General features: G+C 41.1%; 1 protein-coding gene across 1 annotated transcript in view; it reads right to left on the reverse strand.

Annotated features, from left to right (window-relative positions):
- The window catches only part of kdm4b (lysine (K)-specific demethylase 4B), a 40,021-nt gene that overhangs the window by 6,645 nt on the left and 15,627 nt on the right, over window positions 1–17,749 (reverse strand). Inside the window, 12 exon segments of the mRNA XM_018673037.2 lie at window positions 2,743–2,851; window positions 3,007–3,062; window positions 3,292–3,368; window positions 5,026–5,224; window positions 5,441–5,601; window positions 6,637–6,757; window positions 6,926–7,176; window positions 7,317–7,564; window positions 7,763–7,959; window positions 14,392–14,475; window positions 14,477–14,530; window positions 16,645–16,748. Coding sequence (XP_018528553.1) covers window positions 2,743–2,851; window positions 3,007–3,062; window positions 3,292–3,368; window positions 5,026–5,224; window positions 5,441–5,601; window positions 6,637–6,757; window positions 6,926–7,176; window positions 7,317–7,564; window positions 7,763–7,959; window positions 14,392–14,475; window positions 14,477–14,530; window positions 16,645–16,748 — 1,661 coding nt within the window.

The following is a 17,749-nucleotide window of genomic DNA, read 5'->3' on the forward strand; positions in this document are numbered from 1 at the left end:
ACACAATTCTCAGTTGACTGCATCTGTGAACTTGTTGCCACAAGCAGGATTTTATTCAAAGTTAAAAGTTCCTACTAAGGTTGTTCATATTGAACATTTTCAGACGTTCAGAAAAGAGGTGTTTGAGACATAGGTTAACACTTAGTACACAGAAATCTTGAAATGTGTAAAATTAGTTATACTTGATGTCATAAATCCCATCCTACTATTCTAAGCAGGTGAAAAACAGCACTGTGACTTCTTAACAAGAAATATTTCACTCTTTTAATCCAGTCTTTCACACCTTCAAACTGCAGAGTATCCCATGACACAAAAATGATGGAGGAAACAGCTATGTAACCATCTTCTCTTCTCTCAGATCTTTGATTCTGTTTGGTGCTATCAGTGTCAGTTAACTGTCTTATAGAGCAACTTTGTATTTGTTAACAGCAACCCAGCAACAGTCACTGAGACATTCAAAACATTTTTTTTTCCATTGCTCGTCTTTCTTACATCCTTTTTGGTGTCTTGCATCACTTGTTCAACCTCTGCTCTTGCACAATCACACAAGGAATGTTGCCATTCTCCCTTGGAGCACTTTCCTTTTCAAATCCTTTCTTTCCATCCCCTCATCCTGGCTGTGAAATCACAACTAGCCAACCAAGTCTCTGCTTTTGTCCAAAAACCAGGTCTACTTTCCACTGAGCTACACTGGACACCCTGCGCATACAACCCAACAACCTTTGTTTCGTTCACTTCAGATCATCCAACCCTCCATGTCTTCTGCTCTTTGTCTTTACACCTTCCCTCCTCATTTGTCCCCCGATGTGGTTAAAATGGAGAGAACAAGGGAAAGACAGATGAAAAGCCAGGATGCAACAAGGAAAGAGAGAAACATGTAAGAGAATTTCCCCTGTCAAACTGAGTTATATTCTCAATACACCAGGGCAATCTTAGGTGTGTTTCAGAAACATCATCTTCCTTCAAAATACTAATGAAAGCTTTTATTTTTTGAGAAATCACCTGTCAAGGAGAAAAGTGGAATTATATACATTCTACTCATGACACCATACATCAAAATCGAACAAACAGTCTCTCCCAACAGCTTTGACAACTGTCTCATCTTATATGACTGGTACCTTTCTGTGTACATGGTTTATTGTGATTATCTATCATCACGTGCAATCCATGCCTTCCCAATCCCTCTCTTTTTCTCTCTCATTGTTCCTTCTCCATCCCCTGTCTTTTGACAGATCACCATCGAGCAGCTGTAGCGTGGCGCATGGCCAATCAATAAAAAATAAAAATTCTTTATTAAAGTGCCAATACTTCATTTTTGTAGTGGTGCAGAAAAAAAGTACAACAGCTCTCAACAGAGCTGTACCGTGTGATATTTCACTGGCTGCTGAGGCTTTTAGTTTTCACTGACTGGAATAGCTTTCCATTGCTGAAATCGCAGACAGGCGGTGACATGAGACCAGAGAAGTGAGGAAGAAATTCAGTGGCAAGAAGAAACATTACTTGTTTATACCTCATTTCAGCTTGATCATTTTATACATACATATAATTTCCAATTTAAAATCAGTAACATTTTGAAAAAAAAATCAATCAAAATCTTCCTTTTTTATGCATTTTTAGCCTCTATTTGTAGAATATAAGAATGTCTGACTTTGGCCCTGGCTTGTGGTAGCATAAAAAAAACACTGTATGCTAATGAGCTATCTTCTGATGTACACTGCTAACTCCAAAATTAGAACAGCAGTTCATGTAACTACTGATAAAATAATTACTTTGGACTTGGAATGGCAGGTGGAAAACTCAACAGTTTTAATTTGGATTTGTGCAATGTTGCTGTGCCAGAGAAATTCTGAAATAACAAAGACAAAAGCAGCTTGTGTGAAATCTCTCCTGTCCCTGAAAACCAAACGTTCAAAGACGGGAGGGAAAAAAAACACAGACTGCTGAACACGGTGCAATATAAACTGGTTCCAAGGGTACGTGTTCACATTTGATCAGCTCAGTCATCCAAATCATTAGACCGCAGAGCTTCTTTTTCTCATGGCCTTTTTAAGAAGAGATGGAGGAAACCTGCTTTGACAGCACTCGGATGCAAATGTCACCCAGCTTGTCTTTGATAGATTATTCAGAGAGAAGGGGAGGGAGAGAGGTGACATTATTTGTAGATTTGTGATAATGCACCAGCAAGTGCTGCTGTTGCCTGTGAAGTGGGACAGGGTGAATAGATGGGGGAGAAGAGACTGGGAAGGAGGGGATGGTGAGAAGGAAAGAAGGGAGGGGACGGGTTGTGTTAAAAGACGCGGCAGCAATGGGGAAATTGCCTCCTGCCCATGGGATCGATACAGTTCATTTGGCGCAGTAAGAAATGACAGCTGATTATTCAGCCATTCCCCCCTCAGCACATCTGTTTTACCCTGTGTCCTCCACAGCTTGCAAAAACACAATCTATCCATCCACCAGAGAGGGAGAGAGGGTAACGGAAAGAGTGACAGATACAGAAGCAGTGAGCAGGAAAGAGAAGATTTTGCTTAAAGGTTAATAAAGACTGTTAGAGTGAGAAAAGGAAATTAAGGATGATGAGAGGATTCCATGAAAGTGAAGAAAGTAAGACAAAACAGTAAGTGCATAGAAGTTCTCAAAGTTCTTCAAAGAGAGAGGTTGCCAAACATCAACCTGCCCGTCTGGCACCACACCATACAATGAGAAAGATTAATAAATCTTTTCTTTGTCTCTGACTCAACTTACCAGATTCTTGCGCGTTTCTGGGACAGCACTGACGTCCACTGGCTCCCTTTCAATGGCGTTGACAAAGCGAGCTTCAGCCACAGCGATGCCACAGATGACATGTACCCACCTGGTGATCGGGAGGGAGTGAGAGAGAGAGAAAGAGAGAAACAAAAACAAGATCAGTTTTGCTAATACTCTACCAAAATGTGTGTCATTTGGTGTTTTGATATTAGTAAATTTGCAGCTAATTTTGCATTAAAAACCCAAGAATGTGCCACTAACCGGTTATCTGTGGTAATCTTCAGAGCTCCTCCCCGCAAGTTGCAGAGACAACACTCCTGAAAGACAGACAGCAAATGAGGTTTGGGAATGATGGAAATGGGAGGACAAAATGATTTTTTTACGATACACGAAGAAATGTAGGCTGTACAAGTGCACAAAGGCTCAGGTCAGCTTTGACAAACATGTTCATCTATTTCTTCAAAACTCTATTTTAATACTTGTAGCCCTGGAGAAAATCAAACCATTTTATTTTTGGCTTGTGTTTCTTCTTGTGCCACCACTCACCACTGTCCAGGCTCCTGCAGCACACCTTGAGCACACCCAGGAATCGCTGACAGAGTCTGGCTTTACACCGTAACAACCTTTAAGAGAAGAGAGATTAATGACTAATTAATGATATAATGTTTCCAAAGCACCATCTAGATGCACAAGTGCCTTAATGCTCACTAAAGCCTTTCAAATTGTTTTTATGTCCTTTTCTGCAAAACACACTACATCAAATCTGCTGGTTAACCAGTTTGTTCACATTTTTTATATAACCAATCTTCTCATCACTATCTCCAATTTGAGCTTCTAAACCAAAAGACAAGTTTATGTAACACCTAGGCAGGTGTGATTGATTTTTAGTTGGATGTCCACTCCAGCAACAACATGGAGCGCAGAGCTGGTGTTTTTGACAGGAGCTCTTTCTGCTTCATGTCCTCTTATCAATAGCAGTGCTGCTTCCCCCAGCTGAGCCCAGCTCATCCCTGGATGACTAATGAACTGGCCTTTTTGAAGGTGCACTTCAGCTTTAGGGATAATAAGAACCCAGGAGGGTTGGTGTGTGCGTGTGAGTGTTACTGACTGTGTACGTGTGCACATGCCTCTGCTGTAATTTATGTGGTAGAGTGTGCAACACTTACACATACAGACCTTCTTAAGATACGTCAATTTTTTAAACATATGTCACTGCACCATGATTTAAAAACAAACAACCAAAAAAATACTTTTTAGTATAGATAAGTGATGTTGACATTTGGTGATGAGAAGTAGAGCAAGTAGAGAGGGAGAGATCCCTGAGCTACTCACTCAAACACACTGTTAACAAGCTGCCTTTCCTTTCACGCTTTACTCTGGCAAAAACCATATGTCCTTAAAAATCGATTTGCTTTCTGAAAAACGTTTAAGTGTGGAAAGCAAAGTAAACAAGAGCTGGGGAGGTTTATGTTGCGCCGACTTAAGAGAGGTCTTTGCGTTGCTTGAGCAGCCCTCTTAGCTAGTTTAACCCGCGTCAAGGAGAGTTAAACTAGGAAGCCTTGCTGAGCGTGGCAACAGGGGAATTCAGCTGACAGTTTGTTGCACTGTTGTAGTGGAGTCTCATCTTCGCTGCTTCCTATTTTTCCAGCACTACTCTCAGGGGTCCAGGGATAGAAAAAAAAGTTGTGAATAGAGAAGAACAGTGGAATGCCCAGTAGAGCCTGTCTGTAAAGCTTATCAGTCCATGTATGGGCCTGCTAGCTGGTGAGTGTTATAAATCAAACGTTGGAGTGCCGCCACAGCTGCTAGTATCCCACTGCCAAACAGAATCAAACACAACTTTTCTACAACTTTTCGTTTTTTTTTTTAAACATTTCTTTTACTATTTTAAATCCACAAAATATGATTAACAAAAATCTTGTATGCTCAGTGTAAAACATCCCTTTTCCACAGCCACTGGGGTGTCTGCATGTGATGTTAACTATACTTTGTGTTTTAATTGTATTTTGCAGCTTCAGCTATCTGCTTGTTGTTAGATTTGTAAAACTTCTTACAATAATACAATAAAGTCCACAGACCACCTTCCTGCTGCTGCTGCTTTAGTGTAAAAACTGTATCAAAATCTCTTTGCTAGAAAGCTTCATCCAGCTCCAAGAGTGTTGTATTTTCATTAACAGTATACAAACAATGTGTTGTGCTCAGATTTATTTTTACTGCTCACCAGCATAATACAGACCACATGTTATTACTCCATTGCTGTGGCGAAGGTTTTATACTTACTGGCATGAACCTGCATGTGGCAAGATGAACAGCGGAGCAGAACACTGGTTCCATCCTCTCCAATGTGATAGTTGGTGGGTGGAGGCTCGGTGTTCCCTGCACCGACGCTAAAGCACATCTCTGGGACCAGTGGACGACTCAAGGCGGGGGGAGGGAGGTGCACGGGGGTGTCATTCGGAGCGGAGGCATCTTTCTGTGGCTGGAAGGGCCAGAGGAAAGATGATGAGTATGATTATATATCAGCATTCTCAAAAGTTCTCCCTCACTAAAGTTGACTACAGAATGACCAACATCCTTAACACTACCAGTAACCTGCGGAGCTGCTACAAATACAGATTCTGGAACTGCTGATACTATCACTAGCATTATTACTTCACTGACACATATGTGCCTCTGCTGCAGTGTGTAGCTGTACCTTAGTGTAGGGACAGAAGAGTGAACAGATAGCACAGTATGGTTGGAGTGCTGCCACTGCAACATTGAAGGCCTTCTCTGTCAGGAAGTTGGGTGAGTGATTCTGCCACAGGTGCTCCTGTTTCTTCATGTCGCTATCCAGCGGCACGGGGGAGGACAGCTCTGTGGGTAAAAAAAACAAAAAAACATTAGGTTGCTGCTGCAAAGGAGAACCATCATCTTAGGCAAGTGACACATACTGAAGAGACGTTGCAAGATTCATTATGGGTAATGATGTTATTTTTCTCGGAAAAAGCATGTGAGGCATTTTTGGAAAAGCACAAGGATCTTTTTAATGCAGGAGCCCCTGCCAAGAGGCAAAAATAGCAGATTCTGTTCCAGACAACAACACCACCACTCCTGAATTATTGGCTGATGAACACAAATATCAGAGACATCAACAACTTGCTGTAGTGGGTCAGGATTCAATTTAGCCATGAAGCTCCTTAAGCTACTGATCTAGACAGTTTGTTAGACCTGGACATAAGGCAGGACAATCTTTTCACAAGATTCCCATTTAACTCTCCCTTTTCTCTCAATACCAGTCTCCCTCTTTCTCCTTGCTCCCCCCCTCGATCCACCCTTCTGAAGGACAGGCCCTGAGTCAGGTCCCCTGCTGCCGACTTAAAGTGACTTTGAAAGCAGGTAATTGGAAGTCATGATCCCCGGATCAATAAATGTCAGTCAGAAAATGAAAAAAAAAGAGGGAAGGGGAGGAAAAATAAGCCTTGCAGTCTTGATTTCATTATTCCCACAGGGAGCTTTAGTCCTGTTTCCAGATAATCAAAACAAAAATGGTGTCTTCTTCATTTTAAGTACCGTGATGGAGAAGACAGTAAGTCTTATGAACAATGAGGGAAACCGAGGGAGAAGAAAAGAGACCGGTGATGGATAGATAGATGGAAAACAGTGACGGCTCAACGGATATAGGTTTCTTGCAAATCATGTTTTGAGATTTGATACATCTATATGACTAACTATTTCATGGCAGTTATTGTTCTTGCTCTGTTGACTTTCTATTTGTGTCAAGAAAAAATTAAAAGAATTTACACCACAACTGTTTATTTCTCAACCTGACAGATTTATCAAATTCTTGCAAGTAGGTCAGCAACTCTTTAAAGAGAGGTGACTCCCCTTTGACAGTTGCAAAACACATACCTTTGTCGCTGGCCGGGTCTTGCTTAACGATGGACAGGGGGGAGCGCATGGGCGGCTTGCTGAGGGGATGCCGGCGACTCTTTTTCACTTCTGTTGGCATTTTCATCTTGGAGTAGCATGCCTGATAAAACATAAGTTTGTTTTATAATGTCTTTTTTATTACTTTGGTTCACTATTCCCAGCCAGTTACACATTTGTGCAATAAAATACCAGCAACTATAGATTACAAACAATAAATGTAACTTTTTATAGGACGATTCTATTAACTTTCAGTCATGAAGAATTTCACCTGGGTGGCACTCACTTCCAGCTTGTTGTCGACTGGGGTGTCACTCTGCCTTGGGGTTAGAGGTTTCCCCATCTCTGAGTGACTGACCATGGCATTCTTTGAATTCCTGATGCTAGACGTAGCAAACTGCTCAAATGCTTCTTCAAATCCAGTGATGGCATTAGGGATATTTGACGTCTTCTTTGGCTTCTTCTGCTTCTTTTTCTCACTGTCTTCTGTCAGGTTCTGTGGTTTGGCCTCCAGTTCTTGTGCTGGCAAAGAGGAGAGGAAGGTGGAAGGGTAAGAGACTAACAACACCTCTGATTCAAAAGACAGCATCTGTGTTGGTTTTGATCAAGATTTTGACCTACACCCAACCAAACTACAATCTAACTCCTCATATCGTCCTCACCCTCTACGGCTGGAGTCTCGGCTGCTTTAGCGGCAGCCTCTGCAGCCTCCTGCTCCTCACGCTCCATGGCCTCCAGGGTCATCATGGCCTCTCTGGCTAGACGCTCCTCCCTCTCCTGCCTCCGCTGGGCCTCGCGCTCCTCCACCTGACGCTGGTACTCGGCAGCATTGAGCTCAATGCCCTCCTCCGCCAGCACCTTCACCTCGTCCAGCTTTAGACGACGGAACTGCTTCATCTTCTGCATGGCCCTGGGGTAGTGCAGAGAGACAGTTAAGGAAAAACTTCTTATGATATCCTTTTGAGAGATCCAAAATGGGGAATAGGTGCTATGATATGTGTGGGTGGGCCATGTATAGAGAACACATTTTAAATGCATTTAAACGCAACATCATACATATATACAATACATATATTTGGATGTTTATTACTACCAAACTGAGACTCACCTTCGCAGGAGGTTTTCTCTGAAGGTGACACGATGCTGCCTCCAGCGCTCCAGCTCAGGGCTGCTGAGCTCAGTGGCCTTAAGGTGGTCTAACATCGTGGAGTCTTTGCCCTGCTTCCACAGCTCATAGCGTTCAGGCTGCAGGCAGCGCACAAACACGTCCATGGAAATCTTCACCATGTCCTTACGACAGGTGCACTGGAGGGGGAAAAAACAGCAGAGAAAGAGGAGAGGACTGCATGTTAGAGTGGGTAACAGCCAAAGGTAGTGTAGAAGCATACTCTATTGTCCATAGCAAACAAACAAACAAAAAGCTAATTAATTCCTAGTTCAACACGTCGCATCATCCCACTTTCAGGTTTTTCTTAGTATAATCCTCCACAGTGGTAGAATGCTGATGTCTGTCTACTTATAGAGCAGGTGCTACACATGACACTTTCAGCTGCATTCACAGATTTTGGACTGAAAACTCACACTTTACAGAGAGATGTTTCTTTAACTTAAAATTCATGTATTTGTATAAAGAATTTGTAATATTTCAAAATGTGCATTTCTTTACATTCATATGTATGAGAACTGTGTCATGCCAAAAACATGTGTCATTTCTCCCTAATGAAGAGGTTTTACTGCAATTAAATAAGTTTAACATTGTGAATATGCGCAGATTCTGCTTTTGGAATACCATGTGTGCTAACTGCATTAATTGTATCCTCATTATGGAAGGAGAGACAACTAGGCTAGATTCATGCAGCCAGTGTACAGGACTGACAACTGTACTTACTAATGAGAGTTAGCCTTGAATGGTTTTGTACATAATTCTGCAGATTGGAATAAAAAGAGCACTGAAAAGAACAGTGTGTATGACGAGGTGAATAGAGTCAAGTTTGTTAGCTAACCTGAGCTGACACAACACCTGTAACCATGAAGACAGTTAGTACACACCAGAGGTGGCAGCCGTTGTATCTGTTCAGTGTTATTGCCACAATTTACCATAGAAACAATAATCAACTAGGACAGAGAGAAAGTAAATGGGCTTAAATGTTCTGATGATATATCCCTTAATCTCCATCTGTGTGAGTTACTGGGACCCAACTGGAAGAATATAACACACACATCAGACAGACTGTGAGTGTACAGTGGAGTAGCCAACAGTTAGTTGGCCCATGGGGTTATACAGCATCAAGCAAAGTTACTCTACAGCAGAGAGTAAAATACAGCGGGTATTAAGACTTGGTAAATGTGGTACTGTGCAGATAGTTCAGATGTAAATGAGACTGACAGCTGCATCTGGTAATCACTCAGACTTCAAAATATCTCCACAAACCTTTTATAATGACATTACTGTTGAATGAATCATTCTGCTGACTGTAAAGGGAGGAGCAGTACAGCGACAGGGCTGTTAAATGAAACCACAGTGCTGTATATAAGCCAGGGGAAAATGGCAGGTACAGCAGAAAGTTGTTTGGGAATGAAGGAAACAAAAGGAGTGAGAGGAAACAAACTAAGATAGGGGAGGAGAGAGAGAGAACGAGAGCAAGAGAGAGATGAAAATATTTTCTTTTGTGCCTCGCTTGCTGTATTACATTCTGGTCCTATTATTTCCCGAGCTGTACGGAGAGCCTTATGTTCAATTACTGGAAACACAGCAGCTCTCCATCCCCAGCAAAACAATATCCAGCCTCCATCTCATCTAGACACCACTTGACAGACGGAAACATTAAAATATGGTGTCGGTTGGAGGGTGTTGGAGCAGGAAGTGGGAGGGCAGACGGGGGCAAGTGAGCATGGGTACAGCTGACTGTCACTATCATGAAACCTTTAGTGGAAACAGCAACATGCCAAAGAGGGCAAGATAAATATTGCTCTTACACTGACTGCATCTTGCAAAACTTGCTGTTTTCATTTGTAAATGGATATAAAGGCTCGTTTTTATTTTTATGAAACTATTAAGAGGTTATGGAGATTGCTGCCATCCTCAAGGGCCAGGATGAATTACACTTTATTATCACATAAAAACTTAATTAAAGGAGGGGAACACATTTGGAGATGCACAAGATCTGGGAAAACAAAAACTCACCCTGAGGCAGGCAGTCAATGAGCCCTGAAGTATACTTGGGCTCATAATGAAGCTAAATTGTTGCAGCCATGGAAAACCAAGAGCCTGGGGACTCTATGGACTCAGTGGATGTGCCAAGTACTAATGACAAAATAGGGCTTGAATCTGACCCGTCTGACCTGGCCCACAGAGGCATTGAATTTTTGATTATCCAAAAATCTTTATGCTTACTTTGATCACACTGTTGCTGAGGACATAAATAACCAGACAGATGATCCAAAGAATGAGGAATGATTGGAGAAGTAATTACAAATTGTTAAGATGCCAAATGCATAATATACTACACAGCAGGGCTGTATATCATCCAGCTGCTCGTGCTATTAAAACTACTGTGAAAAGAGACAAAAACTTATTTGAAGATTTCTTTGCTTGTGTGTCTCTTCCACAAATGTTTCTAAGGTTTTTCACTGAGATGCATGCTGTAGAGGAATGCTGACCAAGTTTAAATAATGACTAAATTGCTCTCATTTTTCTTACCCTCCCACTTATTTCTTTCCCTTCTTTATCTCCTCATTTACACCCCAATCAACAACAGCTGCTTAATGTGCTGAAAAGAGAGGCAGAGATGTAAAAAAAAACAATAAGTGATGTAGAAATGGTAATTAGAAAGTGGTGTATGGATTTCACAACTTTAGATCTGACAGTGTGCATAACAAACAGTACATACAGTACCTTACTGCTGCATCTGTCGAATTTATTTTTATGTTGCGCCAAGTTCTCTGTTGTAAATGTCAGCGATATTTCAACTGTAATAAAGCAGGACCCACTAATCTCACTGTGCTGCCAGAAGTCTCTGGTCTCCTCTCCTCCTGACTATAGACTGTCCTGCCCTACAATATGGCTGCCCTCTAATGGCAGTGGACAGTGGCAGGGTGGACTGGGTATCACAGTGCTTGTCTTAAGACTGAAGGGATCCAACGTGTCCGATGTATCCTTCAGATAAAGTCAACAGTCAGCTATATCAAATGTAAATGAACAGGAAACAGAAAAAGCCGCACTAACCCTTCCTGGAAAAGCAACTTTCAGGATAGGCTGGGAGTTGCCCTCCCGAAAGTTGGAGGGCAATTTCCCTCATCTTTCATCAACATCAGAACACAGCAAAACTTATGTGCTTGTCACGATTGTGCTACCTTAACATATGAGTGGGTTCATTAGGGCTTGTTCTCAACGAGAATTCTAATTTAGAAATTGCAAATTTAAATTGCTCACAAATCTGTAATGTACTCAGGTTCAATGTGGCAAACACCTTTGGGCTGTTTCATATCTTACAAGCACCTACGAGTAATTGTGATTATAGGTGAAATCACAGGTTTATAATGTGATAATGAAAGTCTTGACAAACGGTCTTTGTTGAAACCCCAAGATGACAACAGGGTGGCAAATGCTGGGAATGATTTTATGTTATGTTTAAAAAAAAAAAAAACTTAGTTTGTTTCCTATGGAGCAAGTTAAATTTTTCTGCAGTCAGTTTATTATAGGCTCTAAACATTTGCTACAAGACCAATCATCCTTTCTTACCTGCTTAATAATGCAGCAAGCAAGCTACAAAACTAAGAAAAAGCATTTTGTTTACTGGGTATCATGGACATAGGTTGCCCATAAAGTCTAATAAAAAAATCAGTATGTCCGATCACAGCATGTCTGGCCTCGCCACAACAAGACAGGTCTGCAAACAAATATAAAAAAGACGAAGTGAGTCATCTGCAATTCACTCTCTAGATGAAAAAGTGTTGTGATTTAGTCTGGGAACAGGGAGGATGATTTCTACTCCTCTACCAGACAGAAAAAAATCACCCTGGAAGCCTTGGGGAACAGCAGCAAAGTGTGACTGAGCACCAAATGTACAGAGAAAGGCTTTCATTGAGGATACTACAGACCCAGAATGCAGAAACTGTTAACATTCAGCAACATAATGGTTTGGCAGACCCAACTATTTTCAGAAATAATCTGTAAGATCCTTTTTACTATCTCCACTGCTTCAGTGGGCTCATTGCTGAGCTGTCGCTGAGCTACCAAACTTGCCAAAATATTGTATAATATGTAAAATCAGCTTGGCTGGTGGTGCAGAAGCTTCTTTCTTGATTTCTGGGGCATGTTATTTTCCTAGTTATTCCAAACATACTAGTTTAACCACTCACCAAAGATTTTTTAAGCACTGGATAACACTTGGCAATTAGATCTTGAAACTCCCACAGTTCAAGATTTTGTTCAAAGCTGCACTTCAGCACACACAGCACGTAAGGAGAACTGACAATAGGTCTGCTTTGACTGCAGGTGTGTGTTGGCTGATTAAATCAGAACGATGGGTCAGCAATGGAGGAGTGTGTAGTTAAGAAGACTGAGACATGAAGCTCGCTCTCTCTCTCTCTCTCCTCTCTCTGTCATGAGCTGGCAGCCCCCAAGCAGTGACAAATTCGATCCCGAGCCCCATCGTTCACTGTCCTGTTTGGTGCTGACAGAATAGGGCTCGGCAGGGGGAGGACAGGAGAGGGAGGAGAGAGAATCAAACAATTTAGCAGAGGAGTGCTTGAGCCAAAGACAGGGGGAGAAAGGGAGAGTTAAGAGAAAGACCAAGACAGAATGAGAGACTTCATTGTTGCCAGGGAAGCAAATGACGTAGGTGAGCTGTATGCAGTGATTATTATATTATATATAACAATATATTTCAAAACTCTAAATATCAGTTCAGTAATTAATGGCTAATTTGCAGTCACTGCACTGTAAATCTTAATGGCCTTGAAAACAGGTGTTCTAATTTATGTTTTAAGGATATGCAGACATCTGGAAATAAATACCAAAAAAAGAGAGAACTAGAACCATAGCAAGAAACCCACTTAATCTAGCAATTAAGTTGCTGAATTGACAAATGTGCCACACTCAGCCAATGAGCAGATACAGGCAGGCCACTGCAAGCCAAAAAACAGATAATTTAGATAATTTTAGTTGTGTTTTTCAGCATCAATTTTAATACGAGAGTGCTGTCAAGAGAAAGCTTTCTGTTACTACCAAAAACTTCCAAATGATGCATTTAAATCAATTTCAGAACCCTCTAATTAGTGAGGATGAGCAGAAATAGCATGCAGGGAGGAAGAAAAGATCACTTCAACAGGTCATGTGCCATTTTGGCCAGCCACATTCAAAGGGACACTGAGCCTACCTTCTTACTCAGAATGATTCACAGTGAGGAAGCCTGAATGGGTTCGGAAGTTTTGCTCAAGCATACACAATACGACTGCTGCTGATACTGAATTTAAGTAGCAGTGGTTAGGGGACAGTCTCTGTAACCACTATGCTACCACAGCATCCCTCGAGAGTGAAAACGTCTGTGTAAGAGACAAAGAGAAAGAGGGAGGAAGACGGACTGGCAGAAAGAGCCCATCTCACTGGCCGAGCTGTTCTCTTTCACATTCCTCTGAATCGCTGCGTGTGGTGCCACGCTGTCGATTTGTCAACTCGGATTAGCAGTGCAGAGTGGACCACTCTTCTTTATCAGACTGAGACAAGTGTAGTGGAGATGCTCCCTTGAGCACTGGGCTGGGCAGAGGGGAGACTGCTGGAGCCTGGACTACTGGTTCTTAAATTACAACTGGCCACATGGGTAAAGTAGGAAGGTCGAAAATGAGAAAGAGAGAGAAGGGAGGGAGCTGTACTTCTGCAAACTGGCACCTCATAAATCTGACATCCAGCCAAGTAAAAAGAAAGCAGGGAGAAGGGCCACACATACACACACGTGAACACTTGCACGCAAGGAAAGAGAGGGGGAACTGAACAGGAAAATGAAGTAGAATGTGTTGAAAAGAGACAAGGGGGGAGGTTCTTCCAAGGGACACTGTAGTTGGGCTCCCATCCACAACCAACCCATGCCCTGTCAATTTCATGCTCAGCAGCCCACGGGCAAAGAGGTAGTTTGCGTCAATGGAAGGATGCGAGAGTACAGTTATTGTTGGTAACAGATGGTGTGCAGCAGAGAACCAGACGCTACTTTTATATTTTGATATGATCTATTACTTCATCCCTTCAGAGAATTAAGTTGCCGCTGAATCACACATTGGATCAAACCTCCAAACAAAGTGGGGTGTCTACATTTGCCTGCAGAGTGGTTGTGTGACGGTGGTGAAGGTTTCTATATGTTTTCCTTCACTTCAGAATTTAATACCTTGTCTCACTGACACTGCTGATGCCATTAGTTTACTCACAAGCTGCCAAAGGTTAGAGAATATACTTAAATATTCAGGTTTTTTGCCTCCATCCCAGGCTGCACAGTATCCACACTGCCTCAAGTGGGCTTATATGCCGTTACTAGTAACTACTAGTAACCATTCAAAAAGATTTCGAAGACTGTGTACTATTTGCTATCATTTCTGAGACTTTCCAGATATACAACTGTCTTTCAGGCAAATATCCAGATTTTACAACATGGTTTTAACGCTGCACTCATAAATGTACCTCTGTTACACTGGTATAATCTCATTGCCACAAGAATATATAGTCTATATTAGTCTGTCCTGTCTTACCTGGGTGGCCATCTTGCCGTAGTCTACCCAGCGCAGGGTGGCAAAGTTTGTGGACTCCGCACAGTTGAAGCCATGGTTGAAGCCAGGCATGATATCCATAAGGAAAGGTGATCATGAACTCCCCTTCATTTTGAGTTATCTGTTCATAGAGCGAGAGAAAAACACAGAAAAAGATTACATCGCTTAAACTGCTTTTCTGTGAACCCCCATTAAATTCATCTGAGGATGAAGAAAAATTCCTGCCACATTTATGGGTCCACTGCAACATCAAGTCCAATAAAGACAACTATGCATCTAATAAAGTGGCTAAATAAAAATTAATTGGGTCTCTCATCAGAGACACTATTAATCTTTGTTTTAATTAGTTTTGGAGACAACACTTGTTTGTCAAGTTTTTGTTCAGTCATTATAAATATGGCCATTTTGCCACATTTTAATTGCGCATTTTATCATATTTTGTAAAGTTGTTTTTAAATAGGAAAAACTAAATATTAAATAAGCTATCCTAGCTCATTGTCTTTAATGGGAGCAGAGCTTTTTCTCCTTTTTTGGTTTTGATTAAGCTGATTTTTACACAAATCATTTTACTTTTAAGAAATTGTCATTAAATTAGCAGTCAACTGTGTTAAATAAGCTTTCCAAACATGCAATTACTGAGTGGTCATTGTACAGATCCTCCAAAATAAATGTCCACCTTTACTCACATATTCCTGTTTTATATATACACTGTGTATGGGGGCTGAAATTATCAGTTCTCTATGTTTATGCTGCCCGCTTTGCTTTTTTCTTATTTATGATATACTGTTTTTGACTTGCCCAATTATTACTTGCAGCTGTGACTCCCAATTTCCTGATCATTAAAAATGATCTGATCTAATTCTAAAATGTATTCTATTATTACCCATGACTCTCACATACACAACAGTTGCAATTAAGGTTTTAAGGATAAACACACAAGTTCAACTCCTGTGTGACAACTTTTTTCTAAACTTTTCTGACTTGCGAGCAAAATTAATTCAGCCTAACATGACTGCTGCTTCGAGTGTTGAGTATCTTCCCATGAGCTCAGTGTTATTCTGAGAATGTTTAAAAATGTGAGGACAAGATAAGCACATTCTTTTTTAATGCGTTGCCCCAAAACTTAAGCCCTCTATGTCTGGCTGTGGATCTCAACTTCTTTGTGAACCCTGGATCCAGGCAATCGAGAGACACATCAAGCCAGACAAGGTGACAGGCATGAGGGGAGAAACAGGGGTAGAGGCTGAGAGTGGGATGTAAACTTCCTCAACTAAAGGCAGTGGTTCAGATATCAAACGTCCCTTTTTGCTCATGCAAGAACGCAAGAAGACGGTTTTATTTTTACACATGAATCGAGAGAGGTACTGTAGGTGTGTAACAAGTTACGTGTTCGCAGTGATAATGACGTCCTGAGGGGGGAGTGAACAGATAAATGGGGTGGAGGGGAAAAAACCCTCTGCTGACAGTGGAGAACTTTGTATGCCTGCTCTGTGCTTTTTTTCTTTCAATCTTCCATTAATTTTTGTTATGTGAGGATTTATATTGCTTACTGAACAGAACAAAATGACAAAGTGAAAAAAATGCCAATTAATTTCCAATGACAGACACAAGAGAGGATCATTACTCACACTGTATCATTAATACAGCTTGTCGTAGTTATGGTGTTTGCTGAGCCACTAACCATGCTTGCGTTGTCATTCATCACTCAAAACAAGCCCATCTCTTGTGAAATTTACACTTAGACCCACTTATGTTACCAGAGAACAGTGGGTATGGAATATATAACTTCACATCCTTTTACAATCATTACATATTTCAAGCTTTTATTTTTTTTTTATCAATGTGATTGTCAATCATGATCATCATCCAGTCACTACGTGAGCATGAATGACATTGTTAGACATAATTTTGTCACTTGACATGGTCGATATGATGGGTGCTGTGACCAGGGGATAATGAAAACTAGCTTTCTTCACTGGACTGTTCACCTAGACATTTGAGTCAGCAGTCAAGAGTGTGGGGAGAACACTAAATGATGAGTGACACTGTGTCAGCCCATTTTAAGGTAGGAAATGGCTCTATCTTAAAGCAGGTATCATGACTGTCACCTAATACTGGGTGAAATAAAACAGAATCTTCTAAATGTAGCACCGACAATGCCATTCTGCTAAGACCATGGTGAACAATAAAATGTCCCTTTACAGTATGTTACAACATGGATTAGTTGCCACTCACCCTGTCAAAGGGAATGCTGTATTTCTTCAGGATGGATGGAGATATCAGCGTCATCTTGTGGCGGAGGAAGGCATCGCAGCCTTGGGAACTGCCAGGGAAGAAGCCTGCAGAGAGGTCACAGTGAGCATGAGGTATTCGGGTCATTTTGCCAACAAACCAAATGTACAGTCTGTGAGAAACTCACGTTATCTGATAAAACCATGAATAGCTACACCAATACCAGAGGCAATGGCAATGCATGGTAGCACTGTCACTAAATCCAGCCCTGAGGTTTCTGCCTGTCAAGAAGTTTATCTGTGAATGGCAAACTTGAGATGACATGGCAGTTGAATAGACAATAAATACCACAGAGGTACTGTATGTGTGGTAGGTGTTATAGATGTAGCCTCTGTATACTTTGAAGTGCCAATCACATGCATCCTAAATTCTGGACCTGATGTAGATCGTTCAAAGAACTATTAAGCATTACTAAATGCATGTATCACCACTGCTGCCACAATATTTGTTCCTTATTCTGAACCAGAACACTTGTATAAAAATTCACTTAAACTACAATAAAGCACACTTTGTTTGAGTAATCACTTCATTTAACAGTCTGATTACTCTGCAACCTCGGCTCATATGATGTACAATCAGCATTAAGATTTCTATGGCACCTTTAATTTACTGTATATGTGGTTATTTATATATATATATATGTATGTGATGGAATATAATAATTTTAAATGTGTGTAATCTGTTTTGTTTCTAATGTAAGATATCAGAAAGATGTTAAATGTTAAAATGAAGTTTTTTTTTTTTTAATTTTTGGACGAGGGCTTAATTAGCAGGTTAAGTATCTGAAGAATGCGAGATAGGTATTGCCATTTAAAACAGGTTTCTCCTGCAGAAATCCAGCTGTGTTTACTGATTATTGTTAATCCCACAACCTGGAAAAGGGAAATCTGGTTTTCCGTTAACATGGGTGTAAATTAATTTACTGCCTAAAGTGTGGAATAATCACATTACCAGTGCATTAATGCACTGTTGTGCGCCTCCAGGTTGGATTTCAGGGGAAATCTGATGGATCGCATTATGGCACAAAGAAAGACTACAGCACAAAATT

This window comes from Lates calcarifer, linkage group LG17 (assembly GCF_001640805.2).
Source record: "Lates calcarifer isolate ASB-BC8 linkage group LG17, TLL_Latcal_v3, whole genome shotgun sequence".
NCBI classification, from domain to species: domain Eukaryota; kingdom Metazoa; phylum Chordata; class Actinopteri; family Centropomidae; genus Lates; species Lates calcarifer.